Genomic DNA, 14,893 nt, shown 5'->3' with positions numbered 1-14,893 from the left:
TTGATGGAAAACGTTGGATTCAAGTTACAATGTATATTCATGGGTTTCTTAATTTTTCTTCCAACTTCACCAAGCTCAGTGAAGCTTAAGGCAGGCTTTTCCCTCATGCAAAGGGATGGAAAAGGCCCGGAGAACAGACAATGCTGAGCCTTGAGGAGGAGGAGGAGAAGGAGGAGGAGATGGGGAAAGAGAAGGAAGAGGAAGAAGAGAAGGGCTTTCCAGAACTTTCCTCTCCTGGCCTCTCCAAATCAGTATTTGGGAAGGTGTGGGAAGAGGGGAGGTTAGAGATGTCTTCTGGGGGTCTGGTTTCATGGACTCTAAGTTGTGAGGCTGAATGCCACACTCCAAACAGCCACATGACCATCAAATCTCCCCAGTGAACTCAGCTGAGACATGCTGGCCTTCCCTCATGTGTCAGCTCTTAGCTGTTTTTCCAGCAGATGCATTTGTTCTGAATGACCCAGTCCCTCCAGGGTCATCTTTTGTGGCTCTTTCACCATAATGCCTATGTTCTATCCCCCATAATCAGCAGCACATCTGAGATACAGATGGATAGGATCCCATGATAAGAAGGGTGCAGAAATGTTCTCTGTGTGTGGCCAACTGGTACCTCTCATATCTAACCATTAGCCCTAGCTACATTATACCAACTGTGGCTCAGGAAGCTCAGCTTCTGAAATTCCTACCCATCCCTGGAAAATGCAGAGAACAAACTGCGATGTAAATTAAAATCAGAGTCAACTACCTTCATGGCACCCATAGCTTGGAAAGTCACAGCTAATCTCGAAGGAGTCAGCGCTGCCAGCATCGCATTGAATCTTGCACTCTTGTTCTTAATAGGTGAATGGTATTGCCCATCTGGAGCCACAGAACCAAACCTATGGGAGGGAAGAGGTAGGTGGAAAAGGGGGATAGAGTTAACACAGAGGAAGAACATGGCCCCACTAGAAATAGTGCCGTATGCATACACAGGGTTTCCAGATGCAGGAACTGCCCTGAGACATCAGAGTAGAGCAAGAGCCTCCCCAGAAGATTCTGACCAAGGCTTTACTCAGGGAAAGTAGAAGCAGGTTTCATGCCACGCCACCACCAGCTCGTGACTAAGCAGTGGCCCTTGGCACAAAAAAAAGCATGAGGACCACCATCATTAAACCAACACTAGAATGTGAAAACCACACATCAATCCACTCTTTTGTTGTTGATATATAATTCACATTCCATAAAATTCCCCCCTTTAAAGTGTGCAATTCAGTGGTTTTTAGTACATTCACAAACTCATACAATATTACCACTGTCCAATTCCAAAACATTTCATCATCTCAAAAAGAAAACTCATACTATTAGCAGTCACTCCCCATACTCATCATACTCCGGGCCCTGGCAACCATTACTCTACTTTCTATCTCTACGGATTGTCTATTCTGGATGTTTCACATCAGTGGAATTGTACAATATGTGGCTTTCGTGTCTGTCTTCTTTTACTCAGCTCATTGTTTTCAAGGTTCATGCATGTTGTAACGGTATGTCAGTACTTTATTTCTTTTTATGGCCCAGTGATATTCCATAGTATTGAAACACCATATTTTGTTTCTCCATTCATCAGTTGACAGATATCTGGGTCATTTCCCCCTTTATGGCTATTATGAGTAATTATGCTGTGAAAAATTGTGTACATGTTTTTGTGTGGACATGTTTTCAATCCTCTTCTGAACAATGTTTTCACAAATACCTAGGAGCAGAATTGCTACTGGCTCATATGAAAAATTTAAACTTTTGAAGAAGTGCCAAACTCTTTTCCAAATTAGCAACACCGTTTACATCCCCAACACCATTTACATCCCCACCAACAATGTAAGAGGGTTTCAATTTCTCCACATCCTCACCAACCCTTATCATGGCCTCTTTTATTATAGTCATCTGACCAGGTGCAAAATGGTATCTCATTGTGGTTTTGATTGGCATTTCCCTAATGACAATGATGTTGAGCATCTTTCCATGTGCTCATTAGCCATTTGCTTATCTTCTTCGGAGAAATATCTATTCACATTTTTGCCCATTTTTCAACTGGGTCATTTGTCTTTTAATTGTTGAGCTATAATAGTTCCTTTTATATTCTGGATAATATGTGTGTGTGTGTGTATATATATATGTATATTGCAAATTATATAGATAATATATGTATCATAGTCATTACAATATATACAATTTCCAAATATTTTCTTCTATTCTGTGCATTCTCTTTTCATTTCCTTCATAGTGTCCTTTGAGGTGCAAAGGTTTTTAAATTTTGATGAAGTCCAATTTTTCTCTTTTTTTCTTTGGTTCTTGTACTTTTGGTTTAAATCAAGGTCACAGAGATTTACACATATGTTTTCTTCTAAGAGCTTTACAGTTCTGGCCCTTACATTTATATCTGTGATCTATTTTGAGAAAATTTTTGTATACGGGATGAAAAAAGAGTCCAACTTCATGCTTTTGCATGTGGATGTCCAGTTGTCCTAGCACCATTTGTTCAAAAGACTATTCTTTCCCTCAATAAATTGTCTTACTATCCTTGTTGAGTATTAACTTACCATAAATGTAAGACTTTATTCCTAGACTCTCCATTCTCTTTCATTGCCCACCTATTATCCTTATGCCAATACTACAGTGGGTTTTTTCCTTTGTTCTTTCTTTTTTGTTTCCCACCTGCTTTCAGGGGGATCCACTATAATATGACACCATCTCAATTACTGTAGATTTGTAGTAAATTTTCAGATCAGAAGAGTGAGTCTCCTATTTTGTTCTTCTTTAGCAAAACTGTTTTGGTTATTCTGACTCTCTTGTGCTGCCATATGAATTTTAGGATCAGTTTCTCAATTTCTGCCAAAAAAAAAAAAAAAGGTAACTGGGATTTTGACAAGGATTGCAATGAATCTGAACATCTATTTACTGGTCCATTTTTTATCAACATCCCAAAAATGGGGCGCCTCCTTCAAAATACTTGTGTTGCCACTACTGCTCTCTGACATATTGGGGGCAGCTTAATATGCCAATAGAATGGCTTAAAATCAAATCCTGCTTATCAAAAAAAATCTATATATTCTCATGTCTTCTATGGACCATGTAGCTCACTATCATTTTTCTTTCTGGCTGGATTTAACTTTCTAATCTATAGTATATTGGATGAATGCTAAGCCAATGAATCTAGCTTCTGGAAGACTGGTCAGGCCCCTGAGATCTCATGAGGGTGGGTCACATATGAGGAGCTCTACATCTGTGGTTTTCCTTCCATCTTCTCCATCTCCCAGAGTGAAGAGCTGCTGCTAAGTGACCAGAAAATGTGCAGATGCTTCTGAGGAAGGCTGGTGGTGCTCAGACCTGCTGTTATGGGTGCTGGTGACTCCTGAGGGGCCCTAAGGGCTTCCCCACACACCAGGATAACTGCAAAGATGCTTTCTTTATTTCCATTTTATTTCCTACCAATTCCCAGGGCCAGGAGGGGGGCAGAATTTACCAGAATGGTCCTTTTAAAGTTTGTTTCCCACACATTTTTCCTAAACTTTTGGCATCTATGACATCTATCTGCTGGCAAGAGCTTTCAGGCAATAAAAAAGAGTGAAATGTTAAAGGAAAATCTATAGTAAAGCTGACTATGCAGAGCTTGCTTGTTTGCTTGCTTTTTCACAGATTTCAGTTTGACTATAGGTCAGGATTTTTATTGGATAAATGAAATGCTTTTGAGAAAAGTAAGGCAATTGGAGTTTCTTGCCTCCACAAAGGGTAATGTGAACCCCTAGAGCTTCACTCCTAAAATGCACCTGAAGAAGTAGCCTTCCCCTCACGGTTTAACCCACCCTGACATCAGTGGAATATTGGGAAATGACACTGAGCACCTCTGACATTATCCATCCAAGCAGCACTGGTTACAAGAGCCTCCTAAGCTAAAAGGTGGTACCTTACCTCCTGCCACCCACAAAGGAGGCAATAACACTACCTGGTCTGTAATAGCAAAAAAAAAAAAAAAAAGTTTTAAGGAAACAACCTAAATGTCCAACAAGGAGGATGGATTGCATAAATTATAGATCATTTATTTAACAGCCTATTATGGCAATATTGAAAATTATAATGTATATATGTATTTCCTGTTGCATAAAAACATTTGACGTGGGCAGCCCTGATGGCCCAGCGGTTTGGCACCACCTTTGGTCCAGGGTATGATCCTGGAGACCCGGGATTGAGTCCTGCGTCGGGCTTCCTGCATGGAGCCTGCTTCTTCCTCTGCCTGTGTCTCTGCCTCTTTCTCTCTCTCTGTGTGTGTGTGTGTGTGTGTGTCATGAATAAATAAATAAAATCTTAAAAAAAGCCCACATTTGACATGTTAAACATAAATTACAAGTTATAAGAAATAGAATTTATAAGTGGATCTCATTCAGTAAAAAGCAAACACACCTCTCTCTGTTGATACACCAGCTTGGAAGAAAGTCTAGGTAGTTACACATTAAAGTATGCATAACAATCATTATGTCTGGGTAATAGCATTTTGGGTAACCTTAATTTTTTTTTTGTTTTCTTATGTACATTTTCCAATGGATGGTCAATAAATCTGTAGTAGTGGCTGGAAGACAGCCTGGATATGCAGCCCATGAGACCCAGGTGCCAGGCCTAGCTTGGGAAAGTAATGAGATCATAGGTACAGCCAATCCAAGTTAAAGTGAAAACTACTCACTTATCCAGCAAGTTCTCCCTTGGTATCCGAACCTTGTGAAATATTAAAATCCCATTATCCACACCATGAAGACCTAGAGAGAGCAGAAAACAGCTGCAGGAGGCAAATCCATGCTAGTATCAGAACTATGATTCCTGTTACTTCCCAGGCCTGTCTCGACTAAAACCCAAAACACTTTCTTTTACTCCCAGGATGGCTGATGCTTCTCTAATTAGGATAAGGATGGGAACACTCTGTATTTGTTTTCTTAAAGAACTGTGCCTTCTGTGCTCCTGGGCTCAGGTGGAAGATCTGGGTGCTGCGACTTGGAAAGGAAGAGCTCTAAGCAATAGAAGGAATGTCAGGCTGAATGCAGTGAAGGCAGCAAAGCTACTTACTCCCCCAGTAATACAGAAGTCAAATTTCTCCTCCCTCCCAGCACTTCCTTTCCAGAACAAGGGGTAAATTTGTGAAGTCAAATGCCTTGAAAGACTCAAGAGAAAATGGCCACAAGGACAGCAGTGAGTGACTAGGGTGACCCAACTCCTCAGAAGGTTTTTGAAAGCCACTTGATTTACTTCCTAATGACACCTGTCAGAGTCTGGGGTCTACTTTTTGTTCATCTCACACTTAGGAAGATTTAATCTAAGGGGGAAACAATCTTTAGTAAATGTCCTTATTTAGAACAATACCCCTTGACAAGGACACAGTTGCACTTAGGAGCTTACAAGGAAACCAAAGCAGACTTTCTGAAGTTGCTGGTGTTTTAAATGTCTGGCACCACTTCACAAGAGCTGGGCCCTTTGCTCTCAGCAGTACTTGACTCAAGAGGCCTTCCTGGCCTCAGTCAATCCGGAGAGATACAGTTAGAGAACTCACAACCCCACTTGTAGCCCATTCCTGCAACTGTGACAGTGGTCAATAAACACTGAGGGGCTGAACAAGGTGAGACTGTCTCCTCCACCACCAAAGAATCATCTTATTCCCCCTCTTCTCTTTCTTCTTTCTTTTTTCCTTCTCCTCCCACCTGTTTCTTTGGCTTGGTTTGGCCTTGGCTGGGGACAACCAGCAGAGCCCACAGGTACGGTCTGCTCTCACCAATGTTATTGGTTGAACTGTGTCTCCCACTCCAAATTCACATGTTCAAGTTCTAACCCCTAGTACTTATGAATATGACCTTATTTGCAGACAGGGTCTTTACAGAGATAATCAAGTTAGAGAGAGGTCATTAGGGTTGCCCTAATCCAAGGGACTGGCATCCTTACAAAAAGGAAACTTGCACACAGACATGCATACAAGGAGGAAGAAGACCATGTAAGCATGAAGACAGCCATCTACAGAGAGAGGCCTGGCACAGATTCTCCCTCACAACCCTCAGAAAGAACCAACCCTGTCAGCACCTTGACCTTGGATGTGTAGCCTCCAGAACTGTGAGCCAATACATTTCTGTTGTTTAAGCCACTTGGTCTGGGGTACAAGAGCCACAGCAAACTCATCCACGGAGTCAGTCCTAGGGATTCATCAGGGCCTCCTAGGCACCAAAACCAGACTGTGGCTCAGGAGCAAGAAAGAGAGAACCTCAATCTGTGTTCTGAGAGCCCACTGGTCCAAGAAGAGGAGAGGAGGCAAAATTACTCAGGGCAAAGCTGCCTTATGACTAGATAACACTAGAGGCTGGGAGAAAATAAGACCAATGTATATTCATAAATGGCAATCTTCAACATTCCCCAACAGTTCTGACATAAAAGACTCATCAGTCTTCAAAATCAGAGAGTCTTTGCTGCCTTCACTGTTTTGGTGAGTTAGGTTAGACTCTCCTTGGGTAGGGCTGAGAGCAGGCAGGAAGTGCAAATGAGGATAGAAGGAGTGTCATCTGGGGACTCACCTTCCTTGTACATCATATCAATAGCTGTCACTCCCGGGTACAAGCTTCCTTTTTCATCGCGGATAGGAACGATAAAACAGTGGGGGCCTGAGGAAGGCAAAGAGACAGTTGCCAAACTCTCTTTTCTAAAGATACAATTAAAGCTTTATTCATTTCCTGGAGTAGTATACAGTTGTGTTGATTCTGCAATTCAGTCAGTTCTAGGACTGTGCACTGTGCATAATAGTGTATACAGTGATACCCCCTTGTCCACAGGGGATATGTTCCAAGACCCTGGTAGATGCCTGAAACCATAGATAGTCCTGAACCCTAGGTATGCCAAGTGTTTTCCTTTATCTGCATACCTACAATCATGTTTAATCTATAAATCAAGCACAGTAAGAAATGGACAATAATAGTTCATAATAAAATAGAACAATTAGGGACACCTGAGTGGCTCAGTGGTTGAGCATCTGCCTTCAGCTCAGGTCATGGTCCCGGGGTCCCAGGATCAAGTTCTGCATCAGGCTCCCAGAGGGAGCCTACTTCTCCCTCTCCTTCTCTGCCTCTCTGTGTGTCTCTCATGAATAAGTAAATAAAATCTTTTTTAAAAAATAGAATAATTACATCTATATGCTATAAGAGTTATGTGACTGTGGTCTCTGTCTCTCAAAAATACCTTATTGCATTGCACTCACCCTTCTTGTGACACTGTGGGATGATAAAATGCCTATGTGATGAGATGACATGCAGCGAATGAGGTAGGCAATGTGACAGTGTTACACTACTATTGACCCTTTGACCATACATCAGAAGGAGGATCATCTGCTTCCACACTACAGCTGACAGCAGGTAACTGAAATTGTGGAGAGCAAAACCGTCGATAAGGGGGCAAGGAGGAGGACTACTGTAATGCCAAAATGTAATAATAAATTCAGGCATTGTGTAGATTTAAGAAATAAAGTTGATACTGAGTTTATACAAAATAAAACCAGTGCAGTGCACTTTCAAGGTAAAGTACTTACTGGAAAATCATAAGAGTAAAGAAAAGTATTCCAGCTTTCTGTGCCAGCACAAACCTTGTGATCTTCCATTTATGATGAGCTGAGCAAAGACTGCTGCATAATTCCCATACATCGCATTTCCGATGTACATCTTCTCAGCATTTTCACATGGTGTGTCAATCACAAACTCCTACACAAAAAAAGAATGACAGAGTTTTCCTTTCCAGTGGCTCATCTCAATTCCTTGGCTCACTGCAATGAATACTGTGAAACAGATCCACATCGTGTAGCAGGACACACTCAGAAGATTTCAAAGCAGAAGAGCAGACTAAACCCCCATGCCCCTAGTGATATATACTCAGCCTCTCCCATGTAAGCCACCAGCAAGGTTCACAAGAAAGGATGGCTCATCTAATGATCTGGGGCCCCTAGTTGGATGAATCCATGTCTGTGTGTTTTATCTTATCTGCTGGGCACTGCCCCTTCTGGACAAATCACTTGGTTCCTCATGCCCTTCACTCTTGTATAGGCTTTGAAAATCTCTACCTCATTGATATGGCTCTGTTGTTTAAGTAGCAAGTAAATGAAGGCCAAAACTGCATGCCAGGATGCAAGCAAGATTAGTAAGCAACCATGACCTATTCCCACCATTCCTTAGAATCTCAGCCCACACAATTCTGACTTTTATAAAGGGAAAAACCCTCATTTGAGCCTTTGGATCATTGTTTCAGATCCTGCCTCTCTACTTTCTTGATCAATGAATATAATAACTAAAAGTTCCCCTAAAACGCGTAAGACCTTAAACTGAAGCATTCGTAAATAATTCTCTACCTTATAAGGGAAAGAATCTTAGAATATGCCACCCAGTTTGTCTCCATAATATGACCAAGGATTCCAGCTCCAAACAGTCTGAAATTAACATTGGTTAAGAAGATGCAGGGTTTTTGTTTTCAGGCTCTGCTCAACCTCGGTCTTCTTTCTTCTCCTCTCGGGAAGCCAGTATAGAATCACAATGTAAATGTTCCCCCTTTTACTTCTAATTCTTTTATTTTTTAACATTTTATTCATTTATTCATGACAGACAGAGAGGCAGAGACATAGGCAGAGGGAGAAGCAGGCTCCCTGCGGGGAGCCCAATGCAGGACTTGACTCTAGGACCCCAGGATCATGCCCTGACCCAAAGGCAGACACTCAACCACTGAGCCACCCAGGCATCTCCTTTACTTCTAATTTTGCTCATTACCCAGGTTACCCTGAAACCTCATGTCAAGGAGAACTGACAATAACTGCCAGCTCTGAATACAGAGTACCTGGGACAGGTTGGGGAAAATGGCAAAGGAGCAGAAGTGCACGTTTAACTGGAGCTGACAATATCGAAGATGTGGCTGAACTAAACCAACGAGCGATTGATCATGTAAAAATTATCTCAGAGTTCAGATTTTAAAGTATATAGACTACACTTTCCCGCTGGCCAAGAAATACATTCTTGAAGCCTAAGAAAACACTCTCTGACATATGTTTGCACAAGGAAACTTTTAACATGTGCAAGCGCTTTTCAGAAACATAAATGGACAAGCTGAATCTTTTTAAGAGAAGTCTCTGGAGACTGCCCTTGTCTTATCAGGCCAGTCAGGATTTCTCAAAGAAAGGAATTATTTGAGGCTGGGTGCAGTAACAACAACAACAACAAAAATACCACAAAACAAAAACAAACATGTGGTAAAGGCACCCTTACCCTCGAGGGTAGGAAGGGGAGTAGCACAGTAACATTGACCTGGCAGAAAAGATCTGGTGGGGTAGGGAGAGAGACAAGAGGCCATCCATCCCCTTTAACATGTGATACACTCTGGGAAAGGAGGTTTGTCACTTCTGGCAAAAATACTGATTTGGGAAAGTTTGCATAAGCCAAAATGCTGGCATTGAAGCAGGATCTAAATAATGCACACCATGTGTGTTGGTTCTTACCATAATTAGTGGTTGAAGGCCAACAAAATGGTCAGCAGTGTAAAGCACTTTAAAAAAAAAAAAGAAAGAAAAGCTGTGACCAGAGAGCCCGTAGTTCCATTTATTTTTGCTATTTAACATAAAATGTAAAAATAAAACTCTCTTTTACCTCTTAATTATCCCTACCACTATCAGCACCACTGTCCAAAAATAAAAAATAAAACAGCCAACCCACAGCAATGAATAACCAAAAAATGTAAGAGATTGAAACAGTTCTCAAGGGAGAGAGGCTCATTTGATATGCTCTCACATTTTAAAAGGGAAATGAAGGGGAAAACACAGAATGCAATGAAGGAGAATTCATTGCTATGAATGCTATGTCAATTCTCAGTGGCTCAAGTTTATGATGGGCTTATTCTCTCTCTCACTCCCACCAGAGGCAGAGTGTTCACCAGAGTCTCCTCATCATTATGATTTCAACTTTGCAACTCCCCTGCAGAAGGCAACAGCTGCCGAAACACACCAAGTAGCTAAATCATTTATGTTGTTTGGGGAAAATGGGACCCACCCAGGGAAATGATTTTTGTGGGGGAAAAAAAAACTGTAATAAGAAAGAAATAAGAATTCTGGGGTGGAGTTTCTTTTTTTCCCCCTTTAATGACAGCAAGGCAACCTCAGTATCATGGTTTAGGGAAAGAAAAAACTGACCAACCAAAAACTCAAAAGATGGCCGGTCAGCATACCACCACTAGCAGGAAAGCCAAGCTCTTAGGGGCAGTCCCACTTGAAGCAGCCTGGCTCATGAGCTGCATATTCGTAGACCATTTCCTAACTTCTGTGAGCCAGTTTATCCACCTGTAAAATAGGGACAATAGTATCTTCCTAGAAAACTATAAGATATTTAAAACAATGTTATATATAGAGTGCTTATCCTGATGTCTAGCACACACGTGCTAAATTACCAGACGTGGCTTACCATCACCTTATGGGATAGTTATTGCAAGGGAATACGGTAAACTATACAGAAGGTACTTGACACAGAGCCTGGCCCATAGTGAGCATTCAATACATGTCAGTCATTATTCTTGCTATGACCTTGGACATCACTGACTATTGTAGAGAACTAGCATATGGGCAGGAGGAAAGGATGAACATATTCCAATACAACCCTTACTTGAATCTATTATTCTAGACCCCAATCACCTCTAAGTAGCATTTGTGGGTCAGGAAAACCTCCTAGCAAAAATTCAGATTCTAAAAAACAAACTCAGAAAATGGGAAGAATAGCCACACTTACACTCATGCCCCATGCTTGCACACATATATTGACCCAAACTCATGCCAAGAAATAACTTCAAAATGTATTTATTCCTTTGTAGTTCTTAGAAAAACCCAATATCAAATGAGAAACTGCAAAGGAGAGTGAAATAAGTAAATAGTTTCTTTATTCAGGGGGAGTAGAAGCTAAAGATATGGAGACTTTGGCCCCAGGAAGGAGGAGAGTCTGGTTCTGAACAGATTTCCCGCAGCCCGGAACTGCGGAATGATGGGCAGCATCCTCACCTGCGCAGAGAGGTCAAAGGTGGCTTCAGTCTGGATCCCTCTCACATTGCTCCCATGGCCCCTCTCAGTCATGGCAAACATCCCGGTGTATTTCTGCTCCTGGAGTTCACCAGATATTAGAAGGGAATTAGCTAGTCAGATGGTTGCTCTAGCTGCAGACCTCTGATAGTCAAGAATGTGAGTGAGAAAGAGGGGAGGTGAGCTGGAGATATAAACTAGGAGTTCAGCCTGGTGACAGCTAATATGATAAAAACACAAGTTTTTATAAGGCAGTCTTGAAATTCTCATTCTGAACAAGATTCTTGCTGACACTAATTCTCTTATCTTTTTTCTGCAAACATACACACACACACACACACACACACACACACACACATGTTGTTTCTTTGAATTTTAAAGGCTCTCCATAGAAGAAGACATCTACTGAGGTACACGCCATACCTGGAGTGGCTGAAGCCACTTAGTTACATGTCCTGGGCTTCCAAGATTCCTGACTGCACCGCCAAATAGCCAATAAATTATTCCACACTGAAAACAAGGACAATATAGACCAATGTTAGCAACAGTCAAGAGGTTAATGACAACTAAACCCCTGGCCAAACTCCATTCGAGGAGCATTTGTTCAGCTCATCAAGTTTTACAAAAGTCCCACAAATGGTAAGGCATCCATGCCCTTCCCCTCCATTGCCTGGGATGCTCCAGTTCCTCTCTGCAGACATAGCCCATGGTTGTCTCTCTTGGAGGGGCCACCCTAACACTGAAAAATGTCAGTTCTCCATCCTCAGGGCTGCCCAGTTCAGCTCACCAAATGACTCTTTTTTTTCCATCTTATTTTATTTCATCATGATAAGTGCACCCCTTAACCCTCATCCCCTATTTTCCTCATCTCCCCACCCACCTCCCCTCTGGTAACCAGCAGTTTATTCTCTATAATTAAGAATCTGGTTCTTGGTTTGTCTCTCTCCCTTTTAATTCCTTTGCTCATTTTTTTTTGTTTGTTTCTTAAATTCCACCTATGAGTGAGGTCATATGGTATTTGTCTTTCTCTGACTGACCTGTTTTGCTTAGCATTGTACTCTCTAGCTCTAGCCATGTTGTTGCAAGATTTCATTCTTTTTATAGCTGAGTACTATTCCATTATATCCATTTTACATATACGTGTGTGTGTGTGTGTGTGTGTGTGTGTGTATCCCCCACATCTTCTTTATCCATTCATCATCTGTCAATGGACACTTGAGCCGTTTCCATGGTTGGGCTATTATAGGTAACGCTGCTATAAATATAGAGGTGTAAGTATCCCTTCCAATTAGTGTTTTTGTACTTTGGGGGTAAATACTCAGTAGTGCAATTACTGGATTGTAGGGTGTTACATTTTTAACTTTTTGAGAAATCTCCATACCATTTTTCACAGTGACTGCACCAATTTGCATTCACACTAACAGTGCAAGAAGGTTCCTTTTTCTCCACATCCTTGCCAACACCTGTTTCTTGTGTTTTTGATTTTAGCCATTCTGACAGGTGTGAGGTGATATCTCACTGTAGTTTTGATTTGCATTTCCCTGATTATGAGTGATGTTGAGCATCTTTTCACGTGTCTGTTCGCCATTTGTATGTCATCTTTGGAAATGTCTATTTATGTCTTTTGTTCATTTTTTAACTGGATTATTTGTTTTGGGGGTATTGAGTTGTATTAGTTCTTCATATATTTTGGATTTTAATCCCTTATTGAATGTGTCACTTACAAATATATTTTCCCATTCAGTAAGCTGACTTTAGTTTTGTTGTTTCCTTCACTGTGGAGAAACATTTTGTTTTGATGTAGTCCTAATAATTTATTTTTGCTTATATGTGCCTTGCTTCAAGAGATATGTCTAGAAAAATGTTGCCACAGCTGAGGTCAGAAAGATTACTGCCTGTGCTCTTTTCTAGGATTTTTATGGTTTCATGTCTCACGTTTATGTGTTTAATCCATTTTGAGTTTATTTTTGTGTAAGATGAAAGAAAGTGGTCCAGTTTCATTCTTCTGCATGTGGCTGTCTAGTTTTCACAACAGCATTTGTTGAAGAGACTTTTTCCCATTGGATATTCATTCTTCCTTTTTCAGAGATTAATTGACCATATAATTGTGGGTTTATTTCTGGGTTTTCTGTTCTATTCCATTGATCTATGTCTATTTTTATGCCAGCACCATATGGTTTGAATCACTGTAGCTTTGTAACATAACTTGAAATCTGGAATTCTGATACCTCCAGTTTTGTTTTGCTTTCAAATGACACTTTTGAATGTGCAGTCTGCCTTGTCTGCTCAGGGGTTAGCTCAGTGCCTGGTATATAGAAGATGTGTCACAAAGTATTTGTGCACTGCTTCCAGGCACTGGCCCAGTCTGCAAAGTGAGCTCGACCATGAGAAACAGTCAACAAACAGGAAAAGCTGATGGAAATGCCTCGGATGAGATGGCCTCAGCTCAAAGCCCAGCTCAGTTACACACTGGCTATAGGACCTGGGACAAATAGCAATCCTCAGTCTCCACATGTGACAAATGCAGTGAGGGATGAATGCTCCCACTTACTGAGCAGTCACTATTCTAAGCATTGAGCTTCATATACACAAGCCCACTGATGCTCACAACCACCCTGGGAAAAACACATCATCACCCTTACTTGACAGATAAGGACACTGAGGTTCAGAGAGGGGAGTGACATGCCTAAGGCTGCACCCTAGGATGGTAAGCAGGGCTAGGATCCAAACCCAAGCTGTCTAATGCCTAATAGCACTTCATAAGGTTGTTGTGAGAATTCAGTGACAGTCAAGTGCCAAGTACTTTGGTCTTTTATAAACCCTGGAAGAGTGTTGCTGGCAAGGAGGAAGTAGAGGAGGAGAAAGATGAGGAGAAAGACAAGAAGGAAGGGTAGCTGGAACAGGGCCATTTGAAGGGAGTAGGGGACTAATGACAAAGACAGAAGAGCTCAAGTGTATAGACATTGACTGGGTCTGCAGGTTAGAATGCCTTCCTCTCCCCCAGACACACAACCCTGGCTTTCCTCTGGGGAGCCTTCCTCTTCCACAGTCAGTGGTTTGTGGCTGATGTTGACCCCCATCCCCAGCTCTATGATGAGCCTGGGACCCAGAAGTGGTTGATCTACATGATATGTATAATATCACGGCCGCAGGGGATGGCTTCTGCATAGACACACAACCTGGGTAGGTCCAACCAGAGCATCCTCTGGGACACATGGGTAAGCTGGTAGGCAAAAGGAGCTCTCTTTTCATTGCAATGGAATCTGGAAGCATGGAGGCCTAGTGCTGCTGGCTGCTCTTGCCATCACGAGAGCTGGTACATGAAAACAACACATGGGGTCAATGTGGTGAGAAGGAGACAAAGCAGAAACATGAGAGAGACCAGGTCCCACAGGTCCACGCCAGAAGCCTGCTGCACTCTCACCTCTTCAGTTACAACCAATAGGTATCTTTTTTTCCTGGGGTCACTACAATTGAATGAGCTTTAGTGGACACAGCAACCCCAAGGAAGACCCTGCAGGAAGGGAAATGGCGGGAATGGAAGCTTCAGATGCTCCCATCCAAGAGCTGTCACCAGCCTCTAGCAAGAACTAGTCTCTGCACTCCACATGTGTGACCAGCCTGGTGCTGTCTGAAAGGATGCTTCACCAACTTTAACAGCTCTGACATGACAGATGAATTTCATTAGTCACATCTGACATATGAAGTGCTTTCATTTGAAGAACGATAAAGCATCCTTGAAATCATCCTGACACACTGCAAATCACATTGCTAATTCCAGCCCAGAAAGATGCAATCAATCCAAATAGTAAT

The 14,893-nt window shown here is 41.9% G+C and overlaps 1 protein-coding gene across 1 annotated transcript in view; it reads right to left on the bottom strand.

Moving 5' to 3' along the window:
* ACOXL (acyl-CoA oxidase like) overlaps positions 1–14,893 on the bottom strand; it is a 351,472-nt gene that overhangs the window by 295,968 nt on the left and 40,611 nt on the right. Inside the window, exons 4-9 of the mRNA XM_055327355.1 lie at positions 11,504–11,590; positions 11,063–11,161; positions 7,631–7,745; positions 6,573–6,659; positions 4,709–4,781; positions 746–878 (exon numbers count right to left, since the gene is read on the bottom strand). Coding sequence (XP_055183330.1) covers positions 746–878; positions 4,709–4,781; positions 6,573–6,659; positions 7,631–7,745; positions 11,063–11,161; positions 11,504–11,590 — 594 coding nt within the window. The remainder of the gene's footprint in view (positions 1–745; positions 879–4,708; positions 4,782–6,572; positions 6,660–7,630; positions 7,746–11,062; positions 11,162–11,503; positions 11,591–14,893) is intronic.

This window comes from Nyctereutes procyonoides, unplaced genomic scaffold, assembly GCF_905146905.1.
Source record: "Nyctereutes procyonoides isolate TBG_1078 unplaced genomic scaffold, NYPRO_anot_genome, whole genome shotgun sequence".
Taxonomy (NCBI): domain Eukaryota; kingdom Metazoa; phylum Chordata; class Mammalia; order Carnivora; family Canidae; genus Nyctereutes; species Nyctereutes procyonoides.
Note: the sequence above shows the minus strand (reverse complement) of the source record. Positions and strands in the feature narration are given on the sequence as shown.